This window comes from Camelus dromedarius, chromosome 25 (assembly GCF_036321535.1).
Source record: "Camelus dromedarius isolate mCamDro1 chromosome 25, mCamDro1.pat, whole genome shotgun sequence".
Lineage (NCBI taxonomy): Eukaryota > Metazoa > Chordata > Mammalia > Artiodactyla > Camelidae > Camelus > Camelus dromedarius.
Window position 1 is genome coordinate 1463367 of NC_087460.1, and position 18950 is coordinate 1482316.

The 18950-nt window shown below is 47.2% G+C and overlaps 1 protein-coding gene across 14 annotated transcripts in view; it reads right to left on the minus strand.

The window, feature by feature from the left end:
* ERC1 (ELKS/RAB6-interacting/CAST family member 1) overlaps nucleotides 1-18950 on the minus strand; it is a 289429-nt gene that overhangs the window by 136836 nt on the left and 133643 nt on the right. For all 14 annotated transcript variants that reach the window (XR_010377761.1, XM_064478870.1, XM_064478865.1 and 11 more), the window contains one exon: nucleotides 12968-13103. Coding sequence is in view for 13 of the 14 variants with exons in the window: in XM_064478870.1 (XP_064334940.1) it covers nucleotides 12968-13103 (136 nt within the window). In the remaining variant the exon portion in view is untranslated. The remainder of the gene's footprint in view (nucleotides 1-12967; nucleotides 13104-18950) is intronic.

The following is an 18950-nucleotide window of genomic DNA, read 5'->3' on the forward strand; positions in this document are numbered from 1 at the left end:
TGGGTTCCTATCAGAAAGACAAATACAATCCTGCAGGACTTTAAGGTCGTGGACAACAGGAGATTGTAAAATAAGAAGAAATCAAACAGTGTTCAAGTAGAATAAAGAACTAGATTCACCACATTCTAAGCATTCCCTCTTTAAATTCTTGTAGAACCAGAAGACTAAGAATAAAGTGCTGCCTTTCATTGATACATAAAACAAAGATAAGATTTGTTCATCCATTCTCCAACTTTCTGAATACTCATACCAGCAAAAGATACCAAAGGATTTTTGTCTTTGATCCAGGCAACCCTTAGCTGATTGTAGTGTAGTTCACATTTTATACGTGCAAAGCGCAAGAAAGTCCTTTTTGACAACTTTGTCTTCAGAAACCTAGAACCTGAAGTCTGTCAAAGGTAAGTCAGATTTTCCTCCCAACCGTGATGGAACGGCATCATCACTTAACACCCTTCCTAATAAAAGGCTGACGTATCTGTTGCTCTCATTTTCCTCAATTAAAAAAAAAAAGAGATTTAGACATGAGTATTCACATTTCCAGGATGTATGTTATATTCTTTTTTTTTAAGGTTTCATTCTTCTCAGAGATAACATTATAAAATACTCTGACTTAGTCCCGTAAGTGAGGTTCTGTTTCACGCGGGGCAGTTTGGCTGCACCAAAGAACGCTCTCTGATGAAATGCAAACCCCTCCAGCCCGCGCGCCGCACAGGACGGGCTGCTGCAGCGCCGCCAAGCCGGGAGAGGCACGCGGTGACGCCAGGGAAAACAAAGCCCGGCATGGTTCCCTCTTGACTCAAAGGAGATGAAATGTAACAGAAGGATTCAGTGGAAAGGAACGGATGCATCGATCAGTCCAGTGCTCTCTGGAATAACTACACCTGTAGTAACAGGGACTCTGAATCACACTCCGCTGTGAGCCAAAAGAAACAGGAACGCTTCCCGTGATCAATCTGCCATGAGTACTCGGTAGCGTGTTTGTGTCCCGTCCGCTACATCCTTCGCTCTTACACTGTCTTTTGGAGACCCCCTGAAAGCCATCTGCCATCCTAACCTAAACTGAGGCTGAAAAAGTTATTCCAAATAACTTCCCGGGAACCAATTTCAAGCAAACAGACTTTAAGGAAAACCTGAGAATCAGACAGAGTCCAGTTGGTCTCCACTGAGGAAAGCCCTCTTTTAACTCCTGATCCCTCATGAATTTTCCCCAGAATTAATTCTACTCTTTTGTCAGAAACAAGAGTCTAAGTTAAAACTACAAACAGAGGACTTATTTGTACTGTTTGAAGGGAATCAATTTTCCACCGCTGAGAATGTGGAAGAAAAATACTGACCTGGCGGCCGGCGGTGGGGGGGAGGCTACGCAGAGAAGGAGCCTTCCGTTTCATGCACCTGCTCTAACCTGGACTTCTCAGTCGGCTGAGCCGACTCAGGCAACTCAGAATTGAGACACGTACTGGGTGCCACAGACAGCTCTCTTAGACAGCTACCCGGAGACAGTAAAGGAACATGCTTCACATTCCCAAGGGCTCCTGTCACTTAAAATGAAAGCAGTCTCTTTAGAATTTTTCTTCAACTGCTATAAATCACGTTTGCACTCATCAAAACTAACACAGCCCAGTTTTCTCACCACTGGATTAGGTATTGAAGCCCACCTGTTACACCAACTCTGCTTATTAACCGAGGTCAAGTGAGACCACTTCATTCACAGAGTATAGGGTCCAAAGCAGGAGTCCGTGTGTTAGCTTCGGGGACTCAGTGGAGGGGGAAAGGGAGGCAACAGGCAGCTATCAAAGAATTCCTCGTATCCTTAAATCAGAAGACTCTACATTCAAAGGAGATGAGGGCAAAAGCTGTGACAGCTCTGACTCCACCCAGGCACTGGACCCGTCAGGACAGCCCACGATACCACCCCCCCCAATACATGCCCCTGAACTTTGCCTCCTGCCCTCAGCTCCGCCAGCACCAGCGATAACCACTGCAGTGTGACACTCCAGTCCCCACCGCCCTCCTTTCAAATCCAACGTTCAACACGGAAGGCGCAGGCAAAAGGGAAAAAAAAGAAAAACAGCAATTAAAAATTAATTTCTTGTTCTCTTCAGACGTCTGCCTCAAAATTAAAAGAAAAAGAAAAGAAATAAAAGAAATCGCTTGGCAAGGACAGAAGGACACGTGTCGGTTAGCGTCTCCCTTCCCGCGGCAGCAGGGAGGTGGCTGCAGGTTCCCTGCAGATTCTCCCAGGTCCCTCGTCCCTCCCGCCCGGGCCCTGCCACGCTGTGGGTGTCATGCACTTGGGTTAACATTAAGAGCCACTTCCTCTGCAGTAAACACCACTTACTGGAGCCTAACACGCTCTGAGAGTTACGACCGTGAACCGCTACCCGTTACCCTTAATGTGAAGGGACGATGCTTCTTCAGCCCCTCCACCCTTGCCTCCTCTTCCTCCCTCCCCCCGTCCCCCAAGCATAAACACACACACAGAGGGTTTCATTAAAATCATTCAACATGTCAGAATTCAATTACCAACCGCTCAGATGCTTAGTGGGGGAAAAAATTGAAGCCGGATGCATTGATGGAGACAATTTTAAGAAAGCTGGTCTAACACAGAGATAGAATTCTGTTATACACCAACTACTTTTTATTTTAAGGAAATGCTTTGGGTTAAAATTGAGAGATACTTTCTTCCCCCTTCACTTTAAAGTCCCTCAAATATCTCCCATCAAAACGAACTCTATTGCAACCTCAGTTGTTACCAAGTCAAAAACAAAGGCAGGTGCATTTCACTGCAGAAATGGAAACACATACATACAAAGTGATGCTTTATGTAAATAACTCTCACAGAGCATCTAGCACACATGTCCCATACAGACCAGCCAGGTTCTCATCTGGGAAAATTCTGGGAGCTGTGTGACAGAAGCTTAGGCAGGGACATGGGGTTTACTTAACCACGGGCTCTGTCTCCTCTGATCAGTAACGTTTATAAAAAGAACAAGCACACATTTTCAAAGTCTTTACCAAAAATACTAAAGGCAATCTTCTACTTAACATAACCAACAACTGAAGTGGTCAGAAGAGGGTGTCTCCTGTCTCTGAGGTCTCGGCAAAGGGGCGACACACACACGTGCTTCTGCTCTCTCTTAAAGATAAAAGGAATCTCACTGGAGACTTCACTTTCCAAATATGAAGGAGCGGTTTCAACAATAACACAAAGGAAAGGACTCAACCCTTCATCGCACTGAGGTGAGGACCCAGTACGCGTCAGAGTTTTAGTACCAGATGTAAGTTCAGCCTCTCGTCGTTTCACGGGCCGCGTGCCTGGGATCAGCTCACGTGCTGTGGCTGTAAGTTCCCACGGAACGAGGGCTCAGCTGAACCGCAGGGACAGCCTCGCAGGCGGCACCGTCGCACTACCCATGACACTCCGTCAGCAAACTTCGCTGGTTATCAGTGGAACTGAACTTGGGTCAGAGGGGAAAGTAGCTGGGCAGTACCTTTCAAACACAGCAGAATTTCTTAAAATGATTTTAAGACTTGTTTGGCTTTTTTACTAAGTGGTAAAAAGTGGCACAGTTTGAGCAAAAAGCTTTAAAAAGCTGCCCCCACGCCAACAATTTGAGCAGGTGCTTCCCCTGCAAGAAAACACAACTTTCAAGTTACCTTCAGCAACTATCCACAGATTTGCAAAAACAGGTGCTGGCTTGTATGCACACTTTTCCAGCGTAATCCCTAATTCCATTTAATATAAAAAGCCACCTGTGCTCATACTCTAGATAGAAAAAGCCCTAAGAAAAAAGTTAACGAAAAAGAGAAAAATGATATAAAATTAAATTTTAAATAGGTCACAGAGAAGGTTCTGTTAAGAAGAAACCAAAATTTGAGGGGAGGGTACAGCTCAGTGGACCACGTGTCAAGCATGCACGAGGTCTGGGTTCAATGTTCAATCCCCAGTCCCTCCATTAAAATAAATAAACCTAATTACCTAGCCCCCTCCAAAAAAAAAGATAGGAAGAAGCCAAAATTTAGTTTTACAAAAACAAGAAGAACATTAATACATTAGAGGTATCTGGCACAGGACACACAAACACTGTTTCGAGAGATGGCAGACAATCTTCATTTTTTAAAAAGTTTTCTTCAATAACTATCCCGATGGCCAGTCTTCATTTCAAGAAGCAAGAAACAATCTCTTGCCAAAACGGAGGAAATTTTTTTTTGGAGGTGGAGCAATCACATAAATTTTAAAGCAAAACACAAACGTTTCCCCGATGCTGCATCTCAGAGGAAAACACGCCTAAGCACGCTCAGAGCTGCTGCCCCCCCGGTTCGACCGTCTCCACGGTCTCTGAGCTTCATTTTCACTGCTCACTGTCCCCGGGCGAGCTGGCTCACAGGAGCCACGAGGCCGCGCAGCAGTCCCACCGCTCTCCCCGACAGCTCTCTCTCTCTCTCAGGGTTAAAGTCAGACACGTATCTTCGCTATAAACAAAAACAAAGCACCAAACCACCACCGACAGGCACCCCCCACCCCCAGTTCAGTCGATTCTGCCGTATAAAAATGTAGCTGAAACTAGCAGTTATGTCAAAAGATAAAGCAGGTGTCACTGCTGAAAGAATAGAAATATATAAAGAAAACATTCTGAACCAAGGGAAGGCGGCATTTCCTTTGTTACAACATGTGAGGCCCTTAAAGAGCAACCTGTGAAATTTAAAGAATGTCAGGATGCTAAATGTAACACCACTATACACATTTTTTTTAATTTTAAAAATTTAAAAAATTTGTACTAGATTTATTTTAATTTGCATTATTTGTAACAGTAATTATAGCTATAATTAATGAACCACTACCTATGCAGAACATTAAGAAAGGCTAAAAACAATTTTTAAAAATAGCCCTTAACCTAAGGCAGACGTAACCTAGCGGCAGGAGGTGGGGGATGATTAAATCATAGAGGCCAATTGTAAGGAAATGTATTGAGAAATTTAAAACAACGAAATATAATTCAACATACAGGCTGAGGAACAAAAGATAAGCCACTAACAAGAACAGGGTAGAGTCCAACAACGGAAGTTAACTTAAAGCCAGAACCTTTAGGTGCTGGAACTGGAGCCCTACAGGGGAAAGATGCCACATCAGCAGAAGAGCATGGTTTAGGAACCCATGAGCCATCTCTAAGGAAGCCCGACACAGCCTGCACAGAGCAGAGCGGCCACGCCTGTGAGTGCCTCACCTGAAAAGGAGGTTAGAAACACAGGATCTGGCTGACAGGAAGCCCCAAAGGCCAGGCTAAGGCGCCCGGAGTGAGAGTTCTTGACGTCTGTTTATGCAGCTGAAATCAGTGAACACTTCTACAGAGAACCGAGTCTGTGCAAAGTACCAAGACAGGGTCCCCAAGCTCAAATATCCGGGGGAAATGACACAAACTACCAGCGTTTGATACAAAGTGAGATAAAATAAACCCTGAAATCAAAGCAGAAACCAGCTGTAATGGAATCGCAGAACAGGGTGCGATTAACTCCAAGGGTGGGGAGCAGGCAAGCTTTGCAAGGGAGGGCACGTGTGATCTGAGCCTTACAAGATGGGCAGGCGTTCAGTGCAAAGCTTCCCTAATCCCCAAACGACCATCAGTCAAACGAGCTAAGATTATGCTCCCAAGTAACGCTCACCTGGGAGGCCCCTGTTGCTGGGATTTACCCAGTTCCAGTCTCCACACAGCAACCACCCATGAACTGCACTCTAACACGCCTTTTCACATACCCAGCCCACACACACACACACACACGTTTTAATAAGCATATCTAACGTTCACAGGGAGGAAAAAATTTCCTTCTTTATCTCTATATCCTCAGGGCACTCAGCCGAATGACAGTTCCATAAAGGACACTCAATAAACGTTTACTGAAGACAACTACAGATTATTCTGAAACCTGATTTAGCCAATTACAGTGAAATATGGCTCAGAGGAAATGTTAGTGAAATAACTCAGAAGTGAATTTACCCGATACAGAGCTAAATTCTTGAGTAAGGGAAACAGGCAGTTTGGCAAAATTCAATGCAGAATGTCAACAGGCGCTTAAATTAAAAAAAAAAAAAAAAAGTGACAGGAGGAAAGGCTGGTCACCAGGATGTGCCTCGTTGTGTCTATCACTCATGTCCCGTGTTTGAGCACCGGCTGGAACTGTGAAGGAGCTCAGATGCTAGTACGTACGGACCATGCCAGAAACACTTGAAACACCGTCACATAATCGCATCTTAGAAGAGTCACGTGTGAACCTAAGAAAATATTCCAAAGATCTCACGAGGGGCAGTGATTTTTGGTGAGTGTGTGACAGAAAAACTGTCCAAGGCAAGTGTCTCCCACCTCCAAGGTCAGTAAGACAGAATGGGAGGCCCCCGCCCTCCCCCCCGGGGCTCCTGGGCACTCCCCCTGACTGTGCTGGGTACACCCCATCAGACCACGCACAGGTGCTGACCTCTCCCTCAGCCTCTGAGCAGCATTAACAGCCTTCTCGCACCTGCAGGGAGCCCAAAATCTCCTTTTTCTCTCCCACCTCGACTGGCCTTTTCATTTCAGGTTCCTGCCAAGCCCCGCCCTCTCCTACTTGGTTCCCCCAACCCGCCACCCCTGCTCTATACGGCATGTGTCCTAAGAACGCAGGGAGTGAGGGCTCTGACTCCACGTTCTTCCATAGATGTTTTATTTCCAGATGGTATCACTGGGTCTTATGAATTTCATTATGACTTTTATGCTCGAGTCTCCAGAATTAATTTAACTACATCAGACTTCTCTAAACTTCGAATCGGCACATCGACTGCTGGCTCGACCTCTCCATCAGGACATCTCCCAGACAGACACCGCCACACATTGAAAACGGACTTGCTCTTTTTGCCTGGCAAACCTGCTTACCTTGCCGTCGGGGCTCCCCCATCTTCTCACTGAGCGTCAGCCACGCCGGGGACCCAGGACCCATACCCGGTCCCTTCCTCTCCCTTAGTGTCCCCTCCAATCCATGAGAAATTCCTGACCATTCTGCCTAACGTGACATCTCAAATCCATCCTCTTGTCTTTTTTCTCTGCTGAGCCTCCAGAAACCTTTACCGTTGACGCTCGCCTTCATACAGGGCCTCTTGCTGTGACCCGAGCTCCTTCAGAGGAGGGAGCCCGTCTGTCTTCCATCATCACTATTCACACAAAGCAGGTGCGCCACACATATTTACTGACACATGCTTTCTTCATAACCACTCTCATCCCATTCTAATCCACGGTCCAAACCATGCAAGAAACAGTATTCTCCAAATGCACATCAGATCCTGACCATCTTTCCTTAAACTGCTTCACTACCTGTCAGACTTAAACTTGACACTGGCGCCTCCACGGTCGGCAGGACCAACGCGCACCAGTGCCCGTTTCCCACCTTCCTCGCCGCACTCACCCCCCGACACGCCCCGCTTCTCCCTCACCTTACGGATTCCCTCCACTTGAAACACTTCTTACCCGGCTTTTTCAGATCTTAATGTCACGCCGTCAGGGAGGACGTCTCCGATGGCGCTACCCAAGTCTGCTGCCCACCGTCCTGCCCTCCCCCATGATCGTTCACGGGCCCGGTTTATTTCCCTTTAGCACTTACCCATCATTCCTATTTACCTGCTCCCGTGGTTTTATCATTACTTCCTCCCCCATGAGACAATGTGCTCCAGAGGGCAGGGAACATGTCTTTTCACGACTGCATAAACTAAGTTTAGCAATAGAGCGCTACACTTAGAAAGCATCCAATAAACTTATGTTGAATAAAACTGGTTGATAATCAAGTGCCCATGTTGGTTCATCGATTGTACCAAATACACCACACTGCTGAGGGGTGTTGAGGGTAGAGGACAAGTACATATGTGGGAGTGGGGAGGGCTATGTGCAAAACTCTGTGCATTTTCCGCTCAGTTCTGTTGTGAACCTGAAACTGCTCTAAAAGAATAAAGTTTATTTAAAAAAAAAGACTAAATGCAAGATACCAAGTATGTCCAAAGAAAAAGAGTAAAAGGACACCCAGTACCCTGGAAGGACACAGACTAGTCAAGGCACCTCAGCTCGAGCGACACCAGCCGTACCCTCAGCAGCATCACGGCTTCACGATCCGGGTCAAACCTTCAGAACAATCAACGTGCTCAACTCAGTTCTAAAACACACCGTGGCGTCAGGCTGTCAAACCACACGGAGAACACAGCAGTACCCGCTTCGCAAATGCAGAGATGGCCCATGGGAACCCAAGACGCCCATCCTGTATCGCTGCATTCGGTGGTGAGACGCAAGGTGTTTTGACCCGCCCGCACGCACACTCAACACCGTGAGTTCACACTAGTACCTGAGTCCCGTCTAGCGCCACAGGGCTCATTTAAGCCTCCCCACTTCACTCCTCTGCAACTTCCTTCTCGAATAGTGAAAACCTCAGCCTTCGTGACCTCCGATGCATTTCTTTCATGTAGGCACTGTTCTTTGGACTCCCGCTTTGCTGTATTCAAGCAAGTGGCCTCCGAAGCTTCCCAGGTCAGTCCCCGCTCCTCCACCCCCTTGAGGGTGGCTATGGCACTCATCGATAAAGCAGGCTCACCTGTTAGTGTCTGTATTCCTTTCGGGGTCCCCCCGCCCCACATCTTGACTGGTTTAGTTTATTTAGTTTTAGAGCATGTGAAGGATACAGGAAACACTACGCCGGTTCAAAGAGTCAGAGATATGACTCAGATATGCTCAGAGAAGTGTCACTTTCTCCTCGAACCCACCACCCCGTCAACTTGCCCTTCTTCCTGCTGCTCCTCTCCCAACGGCTCCCTGAGACCACTGGTCTCTTCAGTTTCTAGCTGATCGCTCCTGTTTTCTTTCCCAACAAGATCAGACATGTGTGTATTTTCTTCTATCAAGAGTAGCAAACTACAGAGAGCCTTCTGTGCTCCCTGCCCGCCCCCACCCCCAGCAGGATGTCTTGGAGATTAGTCCCTGACCAGTGCAGCAGACGTCGTCCTCGTCCTGTGAGGGCGGCCAGGCTCCACGTGGATGAGCCACAGTGGATCTGAGTAATAAGCAAGTAGGTTGTCTCCAATATTTTGCAATTAGCACAATACTGCAAACAACCTTGTGCACATCTGAGCCCTGAACAACGGGGATTAAGCCGAGCACAGTCAGAGTCAGCCCTCCACACCCAAGGCTCCTCCGCGCTCACGGACTCCAGCTACCACGGACCGGGGACGGTTACGGTACTTACTGCCGGAAAATGTCCGCATACAAGTGCACCCTCAAGTTCAAACCTGTGCGTTCGAGGGTCAACGCCGCGTGTATTTTTACACCGTTGGAGACGTAGCTTCGCATCCATCTGGGCAATGAAGAGCCGAGGCGGCCAGCCGCTGCATGTGCACACGAGGACTAGGACCCACATAAGCAGTCGCTCCGGGGGCTTTACAAGTTACTGAGAGTACAAAAGGGCTTCTAAAACCGAAAGCCCTGAGACTGGTTAAGACAGACCATAGTAATAACTGTTCAAAACACAGAAGTAGAAACAGGATGCAGTCGAGTGGCAAAGTGACACCTGAAGAAAGGGCCTCCATAACTGAGGCCAAGATAAACAGCAGCGTTCAGAGCGCTGAGGTCCCTCCATCCCCGCCACCACTTCCATCTCCCAGGGAAGGAATCTGCTTACTCTTCTCAGGACACTTTCCAGGCTGCGAGCTAAGGACAAACACCAAAGTAACAGCTTATTCCCAAACTCACTTTATGCCAAAAAGAAGTACTTTTACTCTCACCTGAAGTATTTAAGAAAATGGAAAATGGAAATGAAATGAAGCTATCTTTTCAGAACAGTTTCAAAATAAAACATGGAATTTTGAATCAAAGAAGAAACACTCAGCACAGCAAGGACAACAAACGCGCAGACGCTCCGCTCAGCTGTCAGGAGGACACCCCACACGTGGCACCGGACAGAGGAGCCACGGGGAGCCAGCACGGTGACGCCACCGACACGGAGTAAACACGTGCAGAATGGGCCTGGACTTTTAAAAACACACACACGGGTCCTAAAGAACAGGAAGGAAGAACGAAAGGCACAACAGTGAAAGAAGGGAAGAGATGCTGACCGGGAAGGAGCGCGCACCCAGCTTCTGGACGCCGGCCGTTTTCTAACTCCTGAGACGAACCCTTTACACGGATTATTCGCACTGCGTGAGTGTGCGCGTGTGTTTTACGCACTTCTTCAGTGTATGTTAGTTCTCAGGATAAAGAAAAGAAAGTTAAAAAATAGAACTACCACTTTGTGGTGAACTGTGACCAGAAAGAGTGAGGCCACCAACGAATGCAGCACCACAGCCGGCAGGCAGTGAGCAACAGCAGGCCAGAACGAACCCTCTGGTTCAGACCAACTTTCACTCTTCACTAACAAGAAAAGAAAATACACTATGTGTTTACTAACACGATTAGCAGAATTAATCTTCGGAAGCCAAGGTGGCATCTGATAAAGATTAAATATTCATTATTCATCAAAGTTCGAAACATTAATTACAAAGTATTTCTTTTTAACGTGATCAAGATTTTTTTAACCCTAGAATTACTATTGTGCAAATAGTGGAAACACTAAAGTAATTCCTCCCTTTCGCTTCACCTGCTTCATGAAAACATCAGCAGATGGACCCACATGAATACCCAGAAATTTAAAGCAAAGTCAAATCCAGGTAATAAGAGCTTTTTTAATGCACATCCTCAGTCAGCTGCTTGTCTTCACTCCTAATCCCCAAGGACGCTACGGTGAGCCACCTCTCCAAGAACCCCCACTTCTTTCAGAGGGACTCGCCCTCAGAGACCACCATACGGGCGCCAGGGAGACCCGCCACCACTGGCTGTCATCTGCAATGACACTGGTAAGAAATAAGCAGTGAGGCTGTTGAGTAAAAGAGCCGAGATCAGACCCAAAGCGCCCCATTTGTAGCGCGTGCCGGTCCACAGGCGTGAATGAGTCACGCCCACGTGTGTCCTGTTATGTCCCATCAGGATCACCTTCCTGACCCCATTACCTGACTCAGTGAGACACCCGGGAAAGGGGCTCGTCACCCTCACAGTTTTCTCCGTACGTAACGTGTAAACAGTCTGACTCACTTGTCTATCGGGTTATATGGAGAGGAAACACGGGGCGACCCACGAAAGCACTGCTGGTGTCACTGTAACAACTGACAGAACATTAAAAGGGCACCTTCCGGCTTACAAAGACAGCCCGGAGTCAGAAAACATTAAACGGGGGTGAAGAGGGGAGAACAGGACACATGAAGCAGGGAAAGGGCTGATGTAAAGAAGGGCTTGTCTTATAAAACAAAGAAATATTTTCTTTCCTTAAAACCAATGGGATCCTAGTCCAGAAACAAGGTTGAATTGAAATCCTAGAAACAGCCAAATTATTAAATCATTTCATAAAATATAAGATGCTAATTCAAACGCATGAGCAGTGAGATAATTTCCTAAATAGTTTAGTGAAATTGTTAGCAATGAAAAAAAAAAGACCCTCACTACACAAAAAACTGTAGAATTATTTATTAAAAAGTAAAGATAAAAAAATGAAACCCCAAACAACTTAAAAATATTTATAGGTAAATATTTATGCATTCTCAAAATGGGGATAAACTAAGCAAGGAATTCATGGGGGAAAAGCCGCCGTAGGAGAGAGAGAGATTTTAATTACATTAATAAACAAATGAAAATTTAAGACATGAAAAATACTCAGCCTCAATGGTAATCAGAGAAATATAAATTAAAACAAAAATTAAATATTTTCCACCTATCAGATGGGCACTAAAAATGAAAAAGGAGGAAGAAAACGCATAGGAACAAGTGTTACTGGTGAGAGTGAGGAAAAACATATTGACCTGCTGCTTTTTTCAAAAGTTGATGCATTTTAGGAAATTTATACTGTTTCTATAATCAGTAAAAGTTATATAAAAGAGGAATAAAAAAAGGAATTAAAAGGGTTTTCATGTCTAAAATGAATCTGTTATAAAGCCGAAACAGGGCTCCTACGTAGCCGACAACAGCTCCTCCACCTCTGCCCAGGAGGGACGCGCGACCCTGCAGCGTGGCGGACGTGCCCTGTCAGGCCAGCCAGCCAGAGTTGTGAGGGGAGAAAGACAATCTGGAGGCGGCTAGTGGTCTCAGCAGGAGTTTTAAGAGGTTTCCACCAAATCTATGGTATCCGCTAAGCCTTAAACCTCCATCCTGACAGACCAGAGATCCAGGAAGTCCCGGTGAAAACCACGGCCGAGCCGCTCAGAACGCCGTGAGAGCTCGGGTGACACCCCGACGTCCCCAAGACGGGTTCCACACCCTCGGCCCCGCCGCTGAGGGACGGCGAGCAACGCGGGGTGGCGGGCGCAGTCTCGGGCCCCCCGCGGTCACTGCCGCCACTGTTACTGAACCTGGCTGAGCCTCACCTTGGCAGTACCTGGGTTTAAACATCGATTGTTTCCCCGGTGAAGTCAAACAGTGTGTTTCATACATCCTGTATGGCTGTGGGATCCACCCTCTAAACGGAATGTTTAAACGATAAGAAAGAGGAAGGAGGGGGGAGGTGAGAAAGGCGGGGGAGAACAGGAAAGGAAGAAGGAAGAAGGCAGGTAGACATCAGCCGAGCCCAGCAAAGCACCTGAAGGAAGGCAGGCGGCAAACAGTCACACTCGGCCCCTGCGGCTCCCGGACCCCGCTCGCGGCGGGAACAGGGGACTCACTGACCACGTGCGACCGCCACGGGGCAAGGCTGACTCTCTCCTGTGCTGGGGCTTCCTCACAGGCTACGGGATATACTTGCCTTTTCTACGCAAAGCCATTCCTTCACTGCTAGAGCGCTGGGCTGAGAGGAAGGTGGCACGCAGGGTTAGGAAGAGAGAACAGAGGACGAGGCTGAAGAGGGGGAGCAGAGCGCCGGCCAGCGCCCGGCCTCGGGCGCGGCCGCTCACCTGCAGCTGCTGGGAGCTATCGGTGAGGTTGTCCTCCCGGCGCCGGGCCTCCTCCAGCATCTGCGCGCTCTTCTTCTTCTCCACCTGCTCCTTGTGCTTCAGGGTCGCTACCTTCTTATTCTGGTCCTTCACTTGCCTGTGGGAGGGGAGGAGAATCAAGCTCTTCATACACACACAGGGGAAAGCATGTGTTTATTCACAACTTGCACCTCTGACACCAAAGAACAGCAGAAAACCAACAGGCTTCCGGCTGCAGGACCCCTCCAACGCCACCCAGGGCCTCCCTACCAGTGGCAGCAAACTGGTGACAAGGATGCTTCAGGAACACGTGGCTAAGCATGTGCTTTATGAAGCACAAGGAAACCATAAAACAAAGGCAGGCATAGTGTGAAACGGCAGAGAAAGGAAACCAACGCAGAGAGTTTGCTGGAAATGTGGAAAGTCTCTTGACATCAATGCTAGGAAACTGCAGAATGACTACGGAAGGTGTGTAACACAGCTCCAACTTAGTGTTACTAAGTAATGCAAACTTTTGAAAGGTTGTAAATAACATAGATGTACACAAAACGTGACACAAAGATGGAGGGAGCCAGCGTAAGCAACAGAACACTCTCCCTAATTCTCAGCTCACTACCCAGCTCCCCTCTCTCCACACTAAGATAACTGACACCCCGAATTCTGTGTTTAAGATCCCCTTGTCCCTATCATCGTTACGCTGCTCATGTGGATTCTCCATTTAGTTTGCGTGTTTTTGAAACTCGTGACGTTTATCAACTTTTTTCTCTTCAGTCTATGTCTTGAGACTCATTAATGAGTGTGATGTAGCTTTTCTATCCCCTCCGTTTTCGCTGCAGCATGAAGTAACACATGGGAACGGTTTCCCCCCTTTCCCAAGGTGATGGACGACTGGGTTGCTTTCATTTTTCTTGATACTACAAACAATATTACGCTCTGCTATTCCTGGCCAAGAGATTCTCTAAGGTCTGGGCCTCAAAATTGAATTGCTGGGCCATCCGTGTTCACTAGTTATTTCTCAAGTAATTGTATTCACTCACATTTTTGCTAGTAATGCGCTAAGAGCACCTGTTACACGTCTACACCTCCACTAACGCCTGGTCCTACTCAGCCTGCTGAACTTTACCAGGCTGGCAGACACAGACAACACCCCGCTGCAGCTGTAGCACATACGATCCTCGCGACTGTGAGAGCGAGGGGCCTCCCCTAGCCTGCCTCTGGCCCGACACGTGCCCACTCCGCTCACCTCTGTGCCTCGACAGGGACCAGAAGGGGTCACCTGAGGTACACTCTGAAACACAATCCTGTGGTGGCATCTGTTTTCACTGCTGGTTTCTAAGAGTGTGTAATACACCAAGAATGCTGAAAAGAACAAGCACGCTCCTGACGACCGAGGCCGAACACCTTTTCAAGTGGTCACGGTCCACTTCTGTGAAACAGCTATTACATGTTTTGCCCATTTTCCAACTAGGATATCTTCCTCTCAATGAACTGTAAGTATTACTTATATATTCTGGGTAACAGTCCTCTACTCTTACATGTTATACAAATATTGTCTTCCAATCTACGAATTATTTTTTGATTGCTTTATGGCATGCTTTCATTTACAAAATTTAAAAATTTTAATTGTTTCAGATGCATTCATCTTCTCCTTTATGGTTTATAATTTTGTGACTTTTTCACAAAATCTTCCCCAACCCAAGTTCGTAAAACTAGTCCCCTAAAAATTCTGTAACTATGTCTCTCACACTGAAGTCACTCATCCACCTGGAAGCGACGTCGTGTAGGGTATGAGGCACATACAGAACTTCATTTGGGGGGTACGTGCGTGGTAAGAATAAAATCTCATTTTACATAGACACACACACACACACACACATTGCTAACCGACTGCCCCAGCAGTACTTACACACGAAGTTCCTCTGTGCCTGGGTGCCTGTTTCTGTCTCTGTGCTCTGGTGTCTTTTCATATTTCTGTGCCGCACTGACACTACATGAATGGCTACGTCTTTCTAAGAAGCCTGAATATGCATCAAATAAGGAAGGCCGTGCTCTCCAGGACTGTCCCGGCTCTTCCTGGCCCTTTGTAGCCCTCAAATAAATGTCATCTGAAACAGTCTGTGAAACACGGAATTTCCTTCTCTTAGAAACAGATCAATATGCAATTTGATTTAAAGTCAAGTTCTCAAAAAGACCCAAACTTGTTAGTAAATCTATATTTTAAAATGCTACCAGAAAGTGAAAGATTTAATGGCTTTGTAGAGATTTTTTAGCGTCCTTAAACTGCTGTTGTACCTGAATCAGTTGAGTTAAATTATAATAACTGAGCGAAATCCAAAGTCAACTTACACCTGTTATTCCTCTTCAAGCAAAAAGAGAGAAGCAATGAAGGAAATTCATGACTGAATAAATCCTTTAAAATCAGATTCCCTGCTGAAGAGTTCCCATCGTTGTTACTACAATGAACAATGAAATTGTGCTCTCTCCTGGTTCACTTCACAAGTGTGCTTTCTTCTGCAATGAATATGGTTTATTCAAAATAGGAATTTCATAAAAATGCTGAAAAACACAAAATAAAACTGAGTCTTTGTTGGTAACAAGTCAGGCGGCCAATAATGTAGATGAAAAAGGAACTTTTTAAAAGAACACGAGAAACGCCAAGACTGAAGAAACACGTAAAAGAAGAAAAAGACAGGCTAAAAACCGTCTGCGAGGCCGAGGGCTGGCAGGGAGGGTCACGTCAACTGCAAAGGAAGAGCTTCTAGGAAGGCGGGGGGCAACCATCCACCACCCCGGAGAGGCCGGGAGGCCCAGGACCAACACGGCCACCGAACGTGGCAACACGTCCACCACCGAAGCAGTCCTCGCAGAGCAGTGAGAGAAGAACCCAGATTACACTGGTTTGAACAGTAAACAGGAAGTGTGAATGTGGACGCAGCTGGCAGAAATGGTTCTTCCAAACACCATACAAACGAACAGAAAAGATCAAGTAAAAGTGAGATTCTGTAGTGAACTGAAGCCAAGGGAACCACACCGGGAAGGGCTGCTCATGTGTCTTGTTAAGGATGGGGAAGCTCGGATAGGTTTCATGTTTGGGAGAGTCGGTGGAAAGGACGAGGACAGAAGAGGGGAACCAAGGAGGAGGGTTCAGTCTACGGACAAGGTTCTGAGAGCTGCTCAGAGGGAAGGAGTGAACAGGCAGTGGGGCCTCGGGTCGGAGCTGGGATGTCAGGCCCAGTGGCAAAAGCAGGTAAGGGAGAGGACACACCGGTGAGACGGCGGACCCGCAGGGAGACGGAAGCGCACCGTGTGAATCTGCCTGAAGACCCTTCACGAATCAGACCAGCTTGAATGACCAGGAAGCAAAGGTTTTATCTTATTTTATTTTTAACATACTTACACTCCATACAAATTGCTTCAAGAGAGTCAAAGGTAAGGGGATTTTTTCAGAAATATCATTAAGCATTGAGAAGAAATATCAGGGGGTAGAAATGGGAAAGAGAATCTTCTTCAAAAAAAAGCCTCAACTTCATCTTTCTACCCAAAATAGAGATTTTAGCGCCTGAACAGTAGAGTCGGAAAACACCATTACAGAAGAAACACGTCTCCTCTTCCCTTCTTCTCCACGCACACAGCTCTGCACTGGGACCCGCTCTGCACCCGCTGTGACTACGGCTAGGAGTCACGGAACGGTGTGGTGTCTCAAAGAGCCTGAGACGGAGGGCACCAAGTATGACGTCTTGGGCCAAACAGGACCCCAGGGCCGAGGCAGCTCCGGCTCCCGACAGCTACCCTGGGCCAGGCGCTCTTCTAGGTGCTATCTGTATCAACTCTTCGGATGTTTACAGCGACCCTTCGGATTAGATATCCATCCCAGTGCCCCAGACAGGAAACCACAGACGAGAGATCCACCTAAGAAAGTCGGGGCGACCCGGGACTCCGAGGCTCGCACTCGGATCCCAGGCTTGAGAGCGTGCAACGTAGAGCCCCGAGGCTGAAGTGAGGACATCCGGCTTCACATCTAAGCACATCAATTCCCAGCTAGCAGACCCGAGAGACATCACGCTACCTGCCCTCAGATCCTCGTCAGAACAGTAATCTGTCCTGCGTAGCCCATGTGCCGGCTGTGAGACCCAGACAGACGGGTGCCCTTACAGCAGTAAAATACACGATGTCATTGTCACTAGAAGACAGCTAAGCAAAACGCACACGGCATTACCAGTATCCCTCTACGAACCCTATCAGAGATCCTCATGCCCTGATTTACACTGCCACGACGCATATGCAAAATGAGTAATTCTCAAATGCAGGCTTCTGATGGTTTTCTGCCAGCCTGTCTTCCTAACTTACTTACTAGTGAGGATGGACAAGCTACTGAATGGGCTCTTACGTGTGTTACTCACCTAAAAGTGCACGTGACAGGCCTCTCCGCGTACCTGCCGGGAGGCTCACCTGAAACAGAGCACGTGGGGTCCCCTCCGTGGAGCCTCGGACACACCGACAGCAGTGCGGCTTGCTGCCTTGGTTACCACCTTCTGCCATCAGCGGACTCTCAAAACAAGCCCCCAGTTGAAAGGGTACGTGTGGGTTTGCGTACGTGAAAGAATTCGAAGGTTCTTATACAAACCCCAAGACTCGTGACAACTTCCCCTCCCGCACTCACGCTGCCCTTTACCTGCTACTAGACGGTAACAGCCAGAATGTCTCTGGTGGAACTGTGACTAAGTTACCTGCTCGGCCTGACACGTGCCTCCTGACTACTCTCTCTTTTGAACTTTGAATCCACTCTTCCGGTAAATCTAAAACTCATGACATTTTACGCACTCGTAACTGAGTTTCTTGACACCTCGTTCCTGGGAAGAGTGCTGTCACTGCAGCTGCTTACGAGAGCAGACGACACGTGCGCACACAGTGCTCTGCTACACAGCTTTGCTGTAGGACAAGCATACTGACCTTGAGGTGAGACTGAAGGAAACAGCAAATCCAGGAAGAAAATGCGAAAGAGAAAGTTAGAGAGAATTAATAAGGGCAGCATTCAGAACAATATTATTCACAGACACAGACAAAACACAGAGCACAGAACCAGAGAAGGGAAAAGTCACAGACTGCACAGGCACTAAAAACCAGTAATTTCAGATTTTCAGCAAGTGTATTTTCCTGTTAGATTGCACCACTGTACCTTGATGGAATTTTCTAAAGGAACAAACTTTGTCTAAAATTTACCACCTCCTGGGGTGAGGAAAAACATAATTTCTTAAACACAAAGGAAAAGAAGAGGTCAGCTCTCCGCTTCTTGCTTAAGTAGGCGACGGTGACGTCACAGAGTTAGCCGGCTTAGCCTTATACGCGCCCAGCGCAGAACTGACCGCTCCTTTACCCACCCGGCCCGTTTCTTAGACCCATGTCATCCACGAGCAAAACAGAAAAACACTGACAGCATCAGTTACTCTACATCACAGAACTGTAGTTCATCTAGGAAGAATCTGAAACAGTTTTCTCAAATGTGAAGGTAGTGTTTTCCTAATTACAACCAATATCTCTCCTTCCCAATCTATCAAAATCTACTCCAAGTGGTGCAATCTAAAAGCAATAATGAAACGAAGACACGGCTCTACAAACGCCGACCCGTCCCAGCACGGCTCGGTGTACGGGGTGCGCCCGCCCAGCACGCAGCCCCGTGCTTCATTATTGGTCTTCCCAGGGGCAGGCCGTTTTCCCTCTTAAAGAATGAATCAATTTCACTGAAATTAGCATTATCCTGCAGACACTCAGACGTCCAACAGCCGCTGCCATCCGGTTTGTCTTCAGGACCTAATTTTACCTGAAGAGGTTCATTTCTTGAATTCAAGCACCATTTCGGTTTGCACTTTAATGTTTCCTAACGTTTCAGCGCTGAAGTGAGTGTAAAGCCATGGTCAGAATAACGAAAGGTAAGGATCACAAGATTTGTCAGCCCCGCTATAAACAA